The sequence below is a fragment of the Mytilus californianus genome, unplaced genomic scaffold, assembly GCF_021869535.1.
Source record: "Mytilus californianus isolate M0D057914Y unplaced genomic scaffold, xbMytCali1.0.p SCAF_9, whole genome shotgun sequence".
In the NCBI taxonomy this organism is placed as follows: domain Eukaryota; kingdom Metazoa; phylum Mollusca; class Bivalvia; order Mytilida; family Mytilidae; genus Mytilus; species Mytilus californianus.
The window spans coordinates 11,742,075-11,760,033 of record NW_026262745.1 but is presented as its reverse complement, the minus strand read 5'-3'; the positions used below and the strand labels follow the sequence as shown (position 1 = coordinate 11,760,033).

The following is a 17,959-nucleotide window of genomic DNA, read 5'->3' as shown; positions in this document are numbered from 1 at the left end:
TGAATCTCCTCTCAGATAGAACACATTAGAAATCGTAGTTGACTTTATCAATAGCCCAATATAACTGTTCCACCAAAAGTTATTAGTAAAACAGCGACGTTTGATTACATTTCACGCTCCTTGTATAATTGCTTCCAATAAGACGGACTGGGTGCTTCATGATTATCGATTTGAAACAATAATAAATTAAACAAAAGCTTACATTACCAAACCGAGTGAAGTTTCAGGAACACGTTCAATATTTATAGGTGTCATTATACAATATAAATATTGTCGATCATGCATAATAAATGAAATCAAATGGATCTCCGGAAAAAAGAGCTCGTCTGTTCCGTCATGGGGTTAGTAAATTACATTACAACTGTGAAGGCATTACGCTCAATATCAATCTCTGAAGTGAGCAACTAGTGAATGTAGGCAATGAGACAATTTACTGGTCCCCTGTGCCATTACGTATCGTCAAAGTGAAGGTGTACAAGATGGAAACAATAATCATACGTATGTTTGCATTTAAATGCAAAGTTTCTTCTAATGAAGGTTTACGTCAACTAAATGAAAGTTTTATGAAGCGTTAAATGTCAGTTGCGTTTCGATGTTCCAGAACATTTAAAACATCTGATAATTCTGTAGATGCAATATGGTTGAAATTATTGAAATGTAATCAATATATGTAACAACTTTTGCTATTATTCAAAGAACGATCGTAGACGTGTGGTTTTACACAGTCTGTAAAAACCAACTACTGAAGGAGAAAAAAAAAACTTTTTTCGAATTGATTCAGATCAGGATTTATACGATGCAACTTTTAGTGTTGGAAATTGTGTTGTTTTCGTTTTGGATATTTTGTATAAAGACAGGAATGTCCATAGCTAAGAAGAAAATTAACACGGGTAAGCTTGAGAATGAGAGAAAGACACACTGTTCATTGTTAACTTTCAATATTGACTGATGTTTTGTGTTCAAATGTTCTCCCTTATCTGGCCGATTTCTATTTTTTTTCTTTTAATCTGAATATCTGAATATCTGTTGAAGTTATGGCACTAATTAATAATTGTAATACATACTGAGATTAAGTTTTTAAACACAGCTAATACATAAATGTAATATATTAATTTTTTTTTTATTTGTTCTTATCCATATTACTTAAATCATTATGTATACTAGTAGGGATTTTCCAGCACCACAGCAAGTGTTAATCAATATTTTAATGGAGAACTTCAATCTGTGAACAATTCATCTAGTAAAATATATATAATCATTCAGACAATTTATTCATATAAAATGGAGAATGAAACATAAATATACAACAAAAGAGACGGTTTTAACTTTGCCGCTTTTTTGTATAAAGTTGTATTAAACCAGTATGTTCTTCCCTAACAATCAGTTTACTCTCCGGTAGGTATTAGCGGCCCTTGAGAACTCATGGTTCTAATTATCATCAGAGTTCTTATGCTAGCTGCGTACTATAAGAATCAGGTTAATCTAAAGATTTATGTATTTACCAGCTATTTTTCCCCAATAGGATAAGTGTCTTTATTTCCAGATTTTAATGATGAAATAATCCGAAATATCTGTGAAAAAAGTGCAACCAACAAAACTAGTTTTTATTCTTTAGATAAACAACCAAATGAGAAATTTAAATAGAAATTTAAATATACAATAAACTTTGTAAAATTGTAAAAAGTTCAGCAAGTCCAAGTAAAAAAAGGTTTCTAAAGTATGAAGTTTGATTCATCCACAGTTAAAATAAAAAGTTTGTACAGTCTGTAGTAAAATAGTATTTGGGAAAGTGTAGTGTGAAGTATATATTTACAGTTAACTACTGAAGTTACTACAACAATTCAAATTCAACTAATTGACTACAATATCCTGGTGTTAGGTTTTTAACAGGGGCATATATGTAATGTAGTTGAGGACGATAACAAACTAACAAAACAATAGGAAAGTTCTGGAAAGAATGAAGATTTGGATTAAAAGTGAGAAAAGATGATAATTGTGCTTGAATATGATAGATATTTTATAGCTATCTATTTAACCCCGGGTTAATAGTTGCAAGATGCAAAGGTGCTTCTGTGTTCACAGAGCATTATGCATGTACTCTCACTACACGAAGCAAAGAATTTCACATTCTCATTCCAACAGGACGTGGCTGTGTTAGTGATACATCCCACACAGTCAAATTGACCCAATGTTGGTGGGACGGGATTTTGTCGTATTATTTACTCTTTTAAACTTTAAAGGAGCATAGATCAAATATGAGAATTTAAGAGCTAATGCCCCTTTAGTTATAAATATTTATACTAAAAGTTTAACCTTTTTTATTATATTTTGAAGTTTAAATGTACAATTTAAGAATGTAATTATTTTAATTCACTTTTTATTTAATCCCACGAACAGTTAAAGCAATCTTTCAAATATATAAAGGCTCCTCCTTTTTGATTTTTTAAAAATATTATAAGAATTCTTGCTCTTAAATTAAGGGTCCGTAATGTCAAAATATTTGGAACGAGCGTAAAATGCACTCATATTACAGATATATATCAATGATTGTTGAACCTGAAATGTAATGCACCGTAGTCCAACAATGTTATTTTTGACTTAGTACAAGTTGGCTAATCTTACATGATAAATTGCACATGTGTAGATTGCTATTGAAATCGATAGAATTAATATAATTCTTTTTTGAACATTTTGAAGGAGAAAAAATATGATTTTCGACCATATGTATACACATTATCAAAAAGTAGCTGATTGAAATTAAAATTACATTTCGATTCTTACCAAGAGTAAGCTTACATGGTGTACACGGTTCCTTAATGTCCCATGTTTGAAATGACCAGTATTTGTTTAAGTATTTGTGATTATTTGCAATTTCCTAGCTCGCAACTCGACACAAAAAAGAAAGAAAGATAAAAGTATTTAAATAATTTAATGCTATGACGATAGTCTATTCATTAACCCTGATTTGAAGTTTTTTTTAATGGACAAGACTGTCTTTATTGATTGAGCAATGAAGAGTTAGACACCAAAGAAGAGCGAAAAGATAAAGCTCAATGTATTGCATTTTAATCTTTTTTTATGAAAAAACTATTTCAGATAAATCTATTTAAATTATATGTCTTTTCCTATTCACAAAATACAGTATTGTCGATCTGCAGGTATAAGATAACCCTAATTTCAAATTTATATAGATTTCCAAGAAAAGTTTTAAATGAAAATAAACATCATGGAAACCGTTACAAATGCGGTTTGTAGATTTTCAGTGTACGACCACAAAATCATGACGGGGCCTCGGTGGCCGAGTGGTCTAAGTAGTTACTACTGTAATCACTAGCCAGTCAACACTGAGGTTGTGAGTTCAAACCCCGCTCGTGCAGGTGCACTCGACTCCAATCTTAATTGACTAGGATTGTCAGTTTTCCTATCGAAGGTCGGTGGTTTTCTCCGGGCACTCCGGCTTCCTCCACCAATAAAAACTGGCCGCCACGAAATAGCCCAAAAGCGGTGCTTAAAAGTGGCATTAAAACACCAAAAATCAAAAAATCAAATCACAAAATCATGCTACAGCGTCACTGTTAGATATAAGCAGGTGAGTATACTCACGTGGTTAGCCGATTTTTCAGTATACGGATATGGATAGTAAACTGCACATTGCTAGAAAACAAAGAAATAATGATGCCATCGTCAAATACGTTAATAAAGTAAAACAAATAGACAGAAAATGCTAAAACAAAATTTAAAAGAAACATTGATTTATTTTTGTTTTAATCTGCTAACCGAGTCCCTTTGGTAACAATAGGCGTATGCAATTAGAAGTATATGCATATTCATAAGTTCGCTGAAAATAGCGACAATTTGATTAAAAATAACTTTTTACGAGAACCGACCAATCATCCACGCGAAGCATACTAAATCGATGCTCTTTTTCAACTTATAAATGGGCAGAAGTTGTTTGATCAACTTGTTCACATTATTTAGAGGCCCTCTAGCTTTTTCATTTAGCATTTGCAAATTTTGCTATTAAAGGCCCACTTTTCCATTTCCTACATTTTCCGTACATACTTCGTAAACTACATCACTCCAATTCCTGGTCAAATCCTTGCTATCTCATTAAAGATTTTGACGATGAAAACATCTCTATAAACTGATATAACTCGTGTTACTGCCAAATATTTAAATGCTTATATATCGCAAAAGAAGGACCCTAACATTTTTTTTTTCAGATTGAATAATTATACTTCTTAAGCAAATGTCGTTCAATATAATACAAAGATAATTTGCAAAAACAGACGAAACATATTTTAACTATAATTAATCAGTGATGACTATTTGAATCTCCGACGGACGTTCTCAAAAAAATCCATTTTATGCAAGGAAGGGAAGGAAACCGATAAGTCTAGTATCATTTTGGTATCGAAACTCGGTACTACCTAGCGATACTCAAAAACTCGAGTAATCGTTGACACCCCTATTTACAACTATATCGAAACAATATCATTCTGAAACTACATGCAAACTTCCTCAATCATTAAACATATTGAATATGTTACTATTATAATACATAGTTTCAAAGATATTTTTCCGAAATTCTTTACAATAAATTGCATAGATAGTGGTTCAAATACTGGCAAATATCTAGTAAACAGAAACCGGTAAAGTCCCTCGCAGTAAATTTTATTATTGTATTAAAGTTTTGTAATAGAAGAGATGGTGTATATCAAAATCTTATATGCGGTACCAGACATGTAAAACTGAGCAGTATATGTTGATATATAAAAATACGATATGTTGTATGATTTCAAATGAGACAACTATCCATCAGAGTACAATGGACAAGGATGTTAGCAACTACAATTATTGCATTAAAAAAAACGGAAATTACATAATCATTTAGTAAACTATGAAAGGCCCTTGAATAACAAAATATTAATAAATTCAAGAAATTTAAAAGCAACTGTCTAGTTTATACTAGTACAACACATCAAGTGTGGAAGACACCAAATAATGCCACCTACTGGATTAAATGCCCCTTGCTTGAAACAAACAAGTAAAGAATTTGGCGTTTGTTAAGCATGCTTTCCGGTGTTCAAAGCATGATTATGACCAGGGAAATATGAACAAATGTGCAGTATTTATAATTCCTTTAGGTGTCCATATCCCACAAGTTTGATTGACATAGTAATTAAAGTGTAATAAGATTCTATTTATTTTAAAAAGAGACGTCACAACTTCAATGAGAACGTTCTCTGTTTGACATTGTTCAATTGATTAGTTGGAAATCCTTGGTATTAGAAATGCTTCAATCAGAAAACTGACCTTTATATAGATGAGAAAAATGAAACCATAGAAATGCCATACTGGGTAAATTGAATACAATTGTCTGCCTGCAATGATTATGTCGACGATGTCCACGCGTGTCTAACCATGAAACCATTAAACAACAATAATGTAGCAATCACTATAGAGATATATTGTTTTCGTTTTACGTCGAAATAATTTGACGGCTCCACCATAATATATATATATGGAGTGCGAATTTGACGCCTTTGAATTTATATATGTTAGCGGCAATGAGTGAAATTAGCCTAATTTAAACTTAAATCCTGAAAATTATGTCCAGGCATTAATGTTAATGCCTAAAATAAAAATGAGAGTAGAGAAAAAGAAATTATTCAAAGTTAAAATACGCTTTGTTCATAATAAAATAATAAGAACTGAAGTTAATAAAATCATAAGTAAAATATTGATATTAAAACTCATTGAATAAACCTCTTAAAATATACGTAAACTTGTTCAATAGTTGTCCCATTGGCAATCGTACTACATCTCCTTATTTTTATATTGATAGAAAATTGTATTGAAATTTATTTGTTACCAATTGGTGCGGAGCTATGGCACAGACTTCACAGTTTTATTTGTTTCTGTCATTTGTACCTGGTGATCGTCCAATACCTTTGTGTAGAGCAGAATTCTTTTGTATATGGACGAATTTGATTCCAACTGACCACTGTTAATTCGCTGTTCCTCATCAATGCAGTAAGCATGTCATGAATATTTCGGTTTGACCACTTAATACTACCCCGTGGTTGAAGATGTCTTGGCTTCCCGTGAACAATAACTAGTTTTAGCCACATAAGCATTAATTCAGATATAACCTTAGCTGTAAATTCACGACCTTTGTCACTTTGCTGTTTATGTGGCTCACCAAATATTGTGACTATTCGGACAATAGCAAGTTTATTGACATCTCGACAGCAACTATTTCACTCCGCTTCGCGTCGGGAAATAGTTGGCGCCTTATGGCCCAATAAACTTGCTATTGTCCGAATAGTCAGTAAATAAGTGTATAATATTCCATTGGGACTTAAAATGTAAGGAAAACCCTGATTGTTCAAATTTTTGAGAGAGAAAATTGTATCAAGACTCATAAGAATGTATGATGATGGTTGAAAAGGCTCTTAATAATTATAATAATTATGATAATGATAAAATAATCTACACAAATGCAGAATTAAATCTCTTTATGACTATAAGCGTAGGAAAAGTTAATACACGATTTAGGTATTACAATACAAATATATCATTCTCTTAGCAGTATGCATATATATATAGTGTAGACATGATAAACAGATAGTGGGTTAATTGATCAAAATTGTGAGTTAATTAATGATGTAATGATTTTACAACCTAAAGGGCAATTTCATTTAGTCTGTTCCATATCTAATTTGTGTCTTCATAGTCAACTGATTCATGTATACTTGCCAACGGTAACATTACATCTTTTCTTTCCCTCAGTTTTTGTCCTTTAACTTGATTTTTATCTTCCAAATGAAGTTTGAGATATGAACATCGGTAAACTGCTGTTATTAGGTAACAGTTCAAATATCGTCGACGTCTCGTCGTCTCGTTATCTTTGTTATTATTTTCATAATCAATTGAAGCAGCATATTATCCTACCTAATACAAATGATGTCTTATAATTGAATAGGGTTTATCATCGACGAAGAAGACAAGTCAAGTGAAAGAGCCTACAGAGTTGGAGTAGAATTATCACAGTTTAACAAACAGAACACCATAAAAATAAAAGATTTCCTCAATAAAACTAATATTGCTGACAGTTATTCGTTCACAAAATCAAGTAAGTAGCTATATCAACAACCGCCTCTAGGTATATCTATGGTACTTCATTATATTGCTAGCTTTGTTAGTTTTTATATATTTACGGTTTGTCTTAACTAGCTTTGTTTAATAAGGACAAGGACTATTAAATGTCAGAACCGTATATTCGGAAAGAAACTAAATTAATATATCTTTGTTTTAAGTCCGTTGTAACTCCTTTTTCTATAGTATGTTGCTGTTAACCATTTGACGTACAGGTATATGCATATTTGTTGTCTTAATTTGTACTCAATGTTATATATCCTAAAACATGGACCTATTATGTCATAGTAAATATAGAATTTCGTTAGAAAAAAATCACGCTCTTTTTTAAAAATTGTGTTGTCGTCGTCTATCAGTCTATAGTATCACTGTGCTCTAATCTCTAAAACAACACTAGGATTTACACCTATAGATTAACCAAATTGAGTTAAAAAAACATGTTGAATATACAGTACGTCAACAAGGTAGAAACATAAAGACATAAATAGCTAAAAGGCAACATACGATTTTTAATAACATAGAGATGTCCATAAAATAGAGCAAGCTACAAGCAAAGATTAAAAAAAATTTGAATGAATTAAAAATCAGTTGTAAAAAATCTTTCATCAACACCAATTTCTCAAAACAAAAAACATCAATGATGATGTGACACAAGACAACCACTGACGAGGTGTCTGGCTATGAACAGGTACATGAATGTAGCAGTGTTAAACTAGATTTGTATATCTTAAATCTCCCGTTGTAATCTCAATAGGTGTATAACAAAAGAAACTAAAAATAAGGTAGATACAAATCACTACACTGAAAGCCTTTAATAAAAAAAAAACCCGCATGTACTAGTAAATATAGTTGTACATTTGTAATACCGTATAAAAGAATGCGTGCAGTTACTGAAAGTAGGCTCAAACTATTTAAACGGCTGATGTGAAATCATGCCGTAACAAACTCTTATATTGTTCAATGTATTTTCACAGAAGAGTTGTGAAGTGCTGGAAACCAAAACACATAAATGTTTTAGGGCATTAGAACCAGACATTTTATGTTGTAATGTTACACTACTGTTTCAGGTTATGGTGAAGTTTGCGCCTGTTAAAACGTTTAAACCCGCTGCATTTGTATGCACCTGTCCTAAGTCAGGAGCCTGTTGTTCAGTGGTTGTCGTTTGTTGATGTGGTTCATAAGTATTTCTCGTTTCTCGTTTTTTTATATAGATAAGACCGTTGGTTTTACTGCTTGAATTGTTTAACACTAGTCATTTTGAGGCCCTTTATAGCTTGCTGTTCAAGTGAGCCAAGGCTCCGTGTTAAAGGCCGTACTTTGACCTATAATTGTTTGCTTTTTACACATTGTGACTTGGATGGAGAGTTGTCTCATTGGCACTCATACCACATCTTCTTATTTATAAATACTAAATAGTTTGGTCAAACAAAAACTTTGTCTAAATTACCGACCGTGCGAGACCCTCATGGGTAGTGAAGGTCGTTAAACACCCCCTCGCAGTAGTGCATAATTAAGAAATTTCGAATTTGGAAAAAAATCGTACTTAGACAATAACAAGGTATAAGTTAGATAATGTTAGTTCCGAATCACCGACTACAAGGTGGGAAGTTCTCTAAAAAAAACTATAACTTTGATAATGAGACATAATTTGTCAAAATTCTAATAAAAATATGATCTGTGTTCCATCAATGATCTTATCTGACATCGGATTCCAACATTCTATTATTTTCAGGAAAGATATAATGTCAAAATTGCATGATAGCTTAAAATATCGACTTTTCCACATCATATGTCTATAATATTTCAAATAATCCCTCATGTTCTGCCTATCAAGCAAATAAATCGTGCGTTGAAGTGTTGTTCTGATATGAAAGGTTATGCTTAGTAAATCAATGCATCGTTGTATGTAAATATTGCTGGTTACGTCATGTTCTGTAGTCTAACATGAAACTTGCTCCTGACCATTAACTGTTAGTAATTATTAGAGAAATGATTCAGATGATGGTAAAATTGTATGTCTTTTTATCCCCAAAATAAAGAGCTGCGCCATGAGCGCATGATACGCCCGTCGCTTTTTCAACGAATAAAGTCCCATAACCCCTCAATTTCATATCAGAAATTTATAAAAAAAACTAAAAGGAGGTTAATTATTTAAATAGATATTAACCAGTCACCAAATTTTCATGAAAACTACTTAGCACTTTTGAGTTATTGTCCGAAAACTGGAAAATCCCCCCTTTTTATGAATAAAATCCCATAACTCGGAAACGTAAAACTTAAAAATTAAAAACATCAAAAGGGAACTTACGTCAATAGATATAAACAATTCACAAATGTGTCATGCATGCACCTGTCCTAAGTCAGGAATCTGATGTTCAGTAGTTGTCGTTTGTTGATGTGGTTCATATAAGTGTTTCTCGTTTCTCGTTTTTTATATAGATTAGACCGTTGGTTTTCCCGTTTGAATGGTTTTACACTAGTAATTTTTGGGGTCCTTTATAGCTTTCTGTTCGGTGTGAGCCAAGGCTCCGTGTTGAAGACCGTACTGTGGCCTATAATGGGTTACTTTTATAAATTTTGACTTGGCTGGAGAGTTGTCTCATTGGCACTCATACCACATCTTCTTATATCTATTTAGATATAAACGATTCACCAAAGTTTCATACATTTCACTGAAAGAAAATAGAAAGATAAAAGATTGATCTTCAAAAAGCGTGTATTTGCAAATCTACCCCCGACAATGATCTTATGGGGAAACATCCTGAATATGGACAATAATCTTATCGCAAAGAGAAGGTCACGTAAATTATAACGTATAAAAAAAACAATTAGTGTCATCTCGCTTCAGATAACATTAACTTTTTTTTAATATATTAATGCTACATGTTGCTATAATAACATTAAACATAACAATAATAAAAATCAAATATATGAGCCAAGTGCAATCCTTCGTAATGAGTCATGATCACTCATCAACAGAGTACAGTAGGCGTGTTTAAATAACAAAATTAGAAAAAATATATTCGTGCTACATGTACTACAAACGTATTTTTTTTAATTTTCCTTCAACACATGTTTTAAATAGAAGGCCCTTGAAGACAGAATTTGGTTAAAATGCATAACATAAAAAAATCATTTGTTGTGTGTTAGCTAGTGTAATTATTCCTCAACGTCTGGAATGTTCTACTCTGAACTTCCATGAAGTATTGAAACATATTTATTTAATGTTTTATTGAACTTTCGAAAAATTTCCGTTGACAACAAATCATGCACAAATTTCAAGCTAACAAAAGGCATACCAGTTAATTAAATGATGCTTTAACATGTAAGCAAGAAGAAACGTTTTTTTTTTCAAATATATCTTTCAAGTAAAGATCGTAATGAAGCAATGTGATCAAATTTGTCTGATTTCATGAGCTTAATTGACAGCGCGTCGTCCCTATACAATGGCTCCATCATCATGATTAAACAAATATGTACGTGTAATGGGGAGACAGTTCTGACGAAGTAGAATTCTGCTTGTAGTCTCTTAATACTGAAAAACGATGCATCTGATATTATGCAATGTTATATCGTGTAAAGATGAAGAACGCAATTATTCAGTGACAACCGAGATGGCATGTATTTATAGTGAATTATTACTTGAAAAAGGAAAATGACCAAAAAGCGGTTATAGCTGTCATGATGTACGATAAATCACAATTGCTTTTGATTATTGTACGAAATCATTAGGATTTTTTAATAATATAAAAATAAGGAGATGTGGTAAGAATGGCAATGAGACAACTATCCCTCAAAGTTCAAATGAAGTGCATGTAAGCAATTATAGGCAACCGTACGGCCTTCATCATTGAGAGAAAAAAAACATAACGTATAATCGACTATAAAAGGCCAGGACATGAAAGATATGAAACAATTCAATGGAGAAAACTAACGGTCAAATTTATAACAAAACAATTTACGAAAAGCAAATATGACAGACATGAATCAACGACAACCAATAAAATTATTATTCCTCCATTCAGCTCGGTAGATGTATTTTTTTTAACTCCGTTACTGGCATCATCGCAGTTATGGTCTTTTCCATTATATCTATACTTGATTCTGTTTGTTTGAATTCTACCATTTACGTTGATTCTATTTCTGGATTGGTTAAGTTGAAAGTCTTTAATGTAAATTAAAATAAAATACTCTAACGATCTATCATTAAATAAATGTTACTAGAATCCAGCGACTCTTTTCACCAAAAATCTAACGAATAAAATCGAGCGTAAGTAATACTGAAATGATCATGACTTACGAGCATTTTTACTCTCAAAATCTTTGTGAAAAGCGCCCCTGTCTTTTTCCCCGACAAATTTTATATTGTCGTCGTAGACCAAACCTAAACGTTGTTTGTGTTTTAATCACATTGTAAGCACTTGTTTTAACTGTTTAATCAGAGCAGTACATTACGACAATTCACTTATATGGGTCATTTATTAGCCCTCTACCACATTTAATTACCTACAGTCAAATATTTGACAAATGTAATGAAGAAATCATGTTTCTTTAATTATTCCTGATGACTAAAAAGAGAGGCAAAATATACAAAAGGGACATTCAAACTCATAAGTCAAAAATAAACTGACAACGCCGTGGCTTAAAAAGAAAAAGACCAACAGACAAACAATGGTACATAAAACACAACACAGAAAACTAAAGCCTGAGCAACACGAACCCCACCAAAAACTGGGGGCGATCTCAGGTATACCGGAAGGTTAAGCAGATCCTGTTCCACATGTGGCACCCGTCGTGTTGCTCATGTTAGTACAAACCCGGTAATAAGTCTAAATCGGTAGGTCACATTCGGGGAAAATTGGACGGAATTGAAGTTACGACATTTGGAACTTATCCGCTATCATCTGTGAAATGGATATTCCATAACGGTCAACCAACTCGTGGTGGAATTTACGAAGGGGTGATTTCAACTCCACCACTTGGAACTCTTGATTTAATAGCTTCCTTGTGAGCAGAAACCCTCTATCAAGGAAATCATGATTGGAAATACAAGCCCTGGAATATCGTATCAACTGGGAGATATATACTCCGTATGCTGGGGCTGCTGGAATGTTGCTACATAGAAATGGAAAGTTCACAATTGGGAAGCTAAAATTATCTCTTCATTCGTAAAGTTTTGTTTTCAACCGACACTCATTGTCAATTTCTAGATGTAAGTCAAGATATGAGGCAGACTTAACTGTATATGTTGTATCCTATATCTCAAGTTCGATGGGATAGATGCGTTCAACATAGTCACCAAATTTTGAATTATTTCGTGAGAGAACATCATCTATATAGCGGAAAGTAAAGTTAAAGGATACTGCCTACGTCTTTTCTTTCTTCCTAAGAAGTTCCTGTATGCAGTCAGTCTTATATGAATGAAAGAACAAGTCGGCAAGAAGAGGGGCCCAGTTGGTTCCCATGGGAATGTCGATTGTGTTAAAAAACACGTCCTCCAAACGTAACAAATATGTTGTCAATCAAGAAATCAAGCATCTTGATAATGTCAGTTCCAGAGAATTTTTTGTTTGAATCAGAGTGATTTTTTACAAAGTAGGATGTATCCCTCCCTAAGACAAGATACTTGTATCTATGTTGGCCATTCTTTTTTATGAAACAAAACAGGACCGACTCTTTCAATTTGTCTTTTAGTTTGGAATGGGGAATACTTGTGTAAAGTGTAGAAAAGTCAAATGTTTTAATACTATTGCAAGATATAAGGGTCTTATATTGTGTGTACACTTAAAGATCTTTGGAATTTGTTAGTATCCACATCTGATTCACGCCACCTTTAGACTAGGTAGTTTCACAATAACATTGAAGCCCGGCTTTGATTGCTGATAAAGTTGATGTTAGTAATTTAGAAAGAGGTTTCGTGGAACACTTGGAAGACCCAGCAATATACCGTTGTTTGTAAGGACACTTGTGTAGTTTAGGTATCCAATAAAGTGATGGAAGATCCAGTTCTTCATATTTGGTTGAAATTCCAAAGGAACATAGAACAGACCTATGGTTATCAAGGATTTCCTTTTTGTTAAGTTTCGTGGGGGTATATGTTGAGTTTCCAAGTGAATTGGCAATGACTAATTCATTTATCAAGCAGTTTATGTAATGTGAATTACACACAAAAACGATGTTGTTTGGAGCTTTAACTGCGGAGACAACAACATATTTGTCATAGAGGTAGTACAAGTGTTTTGCAACATTTGTGTCTTTAAAGATTGATGTAGCATGGGTATTCATAGACCCATTCAGTTTCTTAATTCTAATTTGTATCAACGACCTCAGAGCCTTAATCCATTCGGAAAGAGTATCTACGTCTTCTTTCTCGCGTTTAACCCATTGCCTGGCATAATCCTCGACTGAATCCATCAGTATTTTGAAATTGTGTTTCCAATTGATGGATTTAGGCTCACGATATTTCGGGCTTTTAGATAATACATTTCGCAGAGAAGTGTTATTGATAATGTTTAGGTCACCAGTAATAACGTGGCCAGCCGGATTATATATGCATGGGGAACTAGCCGTGACAGGTGCAATCAGGAGGTTTAGACTTGAAGTCGTCAATATTGACGACATATAATATATAATTATTTTGTTACATCATCGACTATACAAATAGATTAAAAACACATATATTGAAGACATCAACAAACGACTGGTTGACAACTTGATATATGCTATATAGGTATTTATATCATTATTGTGTATACTCTCACTAATTTGATTCGTTTAGAAATAGTCACATGTTCAACTACATTTTCATATGTAAATTGAAAATAGCAGATAGAAAAATGATATTGCAAGGTTATTTTTAGAAAAGTGATATTGCATGGTTATTTATAGAAAAGTGATACTTCTGGTGTATTAGCAATACTAATATAACAATTGCAGCCTTTGTATGAGGTCGATACGAGGATGGATATATCGTCCTCAGTCAATATACTTCTTTCAGGTCGATATATCCTCGTATCAACCTCATAAAAAGCCTATATAGTATTATCTCAAATCTGCTTTGTACAAACTAACTGTCATGCGGGGAGCATAGAAATGTGAGACACTACATCGGTTCTATCTATGCAAATTTTATATTTTTCTTTTCTTGTTTTCTTTATGTTTTGTTGATTATAGATTTGCCTTCGTTGTGATTGTCGTAATTTTAGTTTTTTTTATCCCTCTTGATTTACATGGTTGTCAGATCCCCACTTTCTTTGTCATTAATTGCAATGATTCTGATTTGATTCATACTTGCTGTAGACTTTCGATATGTATTTATATTTCTTGTTTAATACATTGCGCTTGGTTAGTCGTTAATATATCAAAGACTTTTCCACAATTTAATAGCGCTATGCTGTAAACAATGACTCCTTAAAAGTCAACCGTATTATTTAAGATCTATAAAACAATTTTGAACAAGTACAAATGGTTGGTTTACGATGCTATCAAGTAGTATTGACGAGTTTAACCTTCATTTTGTGCCATTTGCTCATTCACTCTAAGATAATAACAAACTAATGTCGATCATGTATCCATGAATATTTGGTATGTCTAAAGACCGTTTTCTAAAGACGAGGTATCTTTGATGAGTTTTTTCTCAACGAAGGAAAGTTTGATTTCCATTCATTACGGTGCTACAGACATTTCTGTACAAACATATACAAACAACATGATGAAGATTATTTTATGATGGAAATGATAACAACACTTTATAAATTTCATGCGTCCGTAGCCCTTTCTGTATTCACCTTCACCAGGAAAGCTCAAAGCTGAATATTTGAAAGTTACATGTAAGGATGTCTGAAAATCGAAACAGATAATGAAGATTCACAAAGTCTTTATTGCATACTGCATACCGAACGTTGTCTTTTACACATTGTTTCATGCAATAATTAAAACAACTGAATCATGATCACGACAAGCTGGTAATGGTTGAAGAAAACGTATTATTGTTTAGTCATTGTACTGGTTTGTTAGTTTGTTCGTTCGTATATTCATTTACTCACTTTGTTTGTTTTTGGTTTATTTATTCATTAAATTTGTTTTTGGTTTATTTATTCATTAAAAAGAAACGTCCGAATGCGTTTAAAACTTTTAAATGTTTTAACACGTTTTAAGTATATAAAAGAAGGGTGGATGTTGTAAGAAATTCAAATACATTGATGTTCCTAGTGTCGGATGAGCGTTCATATACAAGGCAATGTTAGATATAAATTCTATTTCTATGTAGCAACATGCCAGCAGCGCCTGCATATGGAGTATACATGTATATCTCCCAGTTGATACGATATTCCAGGGCTTGCATTTCCTATCACGATTTCCTTGATACAGGGGTGCTGCTTACAAGGAAGCTATTAAAACACAAGTTTCTAATGGTGAAGTTGAAAATTGTACGGATACCATCACGATTTTGTTGACCGTTATGGAATATCTGTTTCATAGATGACGAAGGATATGTTCCAATTGTCGTTACCACAATCCCGTCCTCTTTTCTTCAAATGTGACCTAAAGAATTGATTTAACACCGGGTTTTACTTACATGAGCAACATGACAGATGTCACATGTGGAGCAAGACATTTTTATCCTCCCGGAGCACCTGAGATCACCCCTGGTATTTTGGTGGGGTTCGTGGTGCTCAGTCTTTAGTTTTCTATGTTGTGTTCAGTAGAATGATGTTTGTCTTTTGATCGTTTTTCGTTTTGTGTCATGGCTTTGTCAGTTTGTTTTCGACTTGTGAGTTTGAATATCCCTTTGGTATCTTTAGCTTCTCTTTTGCATGCATTATTTTCTCTTTTGTGTGTCTTAAAAGTAATGATATTTACACTATGTATGCACATTTTGTAACGATGACTATAATTCTAAGCTGTATAACTAATGTTCTATCCATTTGTCAGTTATTATTTCGGTAATGTTAATACGTTATAAGTACATTTTGTACATTGATCTAAAAATAATTTGGAAGAATAAATAAATCATTATACAATGATCGAATTGTGTGTGTACAAAGCACACCAAAATGTCTTCAAACTTACTTATGTCATGATCATGTGACATTTTAAGAAGTAATCTTGGTGGCTTTTGTTATTGCATGATCTCTACTACCCAATTCTGGTTGAAATGATGATGAAATGATGCACCTCAGACAAATTAATCTCTATTCAGACGAACAATTGAATTATATAGCAATATCTAATAAGTCATTTTCTCGCAAATCTATTTTTGATATTCGAACATTCCGGTCACTACCAAAGCCCAATAAAGTTTACAAATGTCATCCTAGTCGATCGTTATCATGGTTGTATGATGACATTTGTGATTTCTGAAAATTCCTAAATCTCTTTAGAACAAATTTGAAAAAAAACATATAGTTCATGTTGAACAAAAAATCCTTATCTGCAGCTCTCGTGTGAGAAATGTATGAGGAATACATTGATTAAACAGATGGTTTGTGATGGGAATGAACGGAAGGGTATACAGACATGATTTTGGTCTTTAGTGAATAGTTGTCTCGTTGGCAATCATAACACATCTTTTTATTTTTATATTGCAGTCCAGACAATTATGTTTTGATATCTATTACATTTACATATCTAAAATTACAGTAACTGGATAATTAAATGAAGCTTTTGTGAATTGTAAGCGATATAAAAGGCTATCTTTTGACTTCCAAACTCTGCCTTCACTTCATAGATTAACACTTAATGTGAACCATTATGATTCAAAGACGACTATAGCTATAGAGTTTTTATTTGCCGAAAGATGGAGAGGATAAAAACAGTTCCATCATCTTAAACTATATACTAGAAAACAGTCAGTTTCATTTAAGTACCTTTGTAACTTTCAATAAATTTCAATAATATTGAATACTGTTCAGTAAATATATCATAATTTCATGTAAGAACGGACACTGTCAAAGAATTGAGTGAAAAAACACAATATCGTATAAGATCCAAATAGAGTCAGATCAGAATCGTAAACAAGCAAGCTGGTTCATATTGTGTATACGAGTTATAAAAGTTTCCGTCAATTTAGAGCTGACGAATGTAGCAAATGATGCAACTCTTACCCTACCAAACAACCAATTTATGTAACTTTAGAAATCATACCAATCTTTTCCCCAAACGTATGATTTGCTGATGACAATTATAAATTCCTAACCAACAAGAAATGAACCACAAGAACATATAAATTATATACTCCAAAACCTGACAAAGTACAAAGGCGTCGCAAACAGAAAAATAAATGAACAAATTGCTTTTAAATCATATTCAAATCTCTTTCAAATCGTGATTCTGCGATTTGTTAGTACCATTTGGTTGCGATTCATTAAAAAAAATTATAAACAAATCAGCTGAGAGTTCGCCAAATTCCCCAAAACCGATTTCTTTGTAATTTCTTTTAATTTTATGATTTCTAAGCAATTTGTTTCTGTTTTGACGTGATTTGTTTAGGATTAATTTTGTTTCCTTAGAATATCGTATGAAATGATTTGAAAAAGATTTTTTAACTTTGTAAGCTAAAATGGTGTGATTTCTTTATGATTAATTTTGTTTACTTTAAATATCATAAGAAATCATTTGAAAATGTTTTGTTTATTTTGTTAGCTATCGTGGTGTGATTCATTGATAATTTGCTACAATGAATACAATTTTGTTGCGTTCGGATTTTCTGGGTTTATGTATATCTCTGACTTCCGGTTGAGATCAAATTCAAATTACAAATACTGTTCTAAATTAACTGAACGAAGACGACTGCAAG

General features: G+C 32.5%; 1 protein-coding gene across 1 annotated transcript in view; it reads left to right on the top strand.

Annotated features, from left to right (window-relative positions):
• Positions 1-395: 395 nt before the first annotated feature.
• The window catches only part of LOC127715786 (glutamate receptor 3-like), a 60,647-nt gene continuing 43,083 nt past the window's right edge, over positions 396-17,959 (top strand). Inside the window, exons 1-2 of the mRNA XM_052221931.1 lie at positions 396-890; positions 6,989-7,138. Of these exons, the coding sequence (XP_052077891.1) occupies positions 797-890; positions 6,989-7,138 (244 nt within the window). The 5' untranslated portion in view covers positions 396-796. The remainder of the gene's footprint in view (positions 891-6,988; positions 7,139-17,959) is intronic.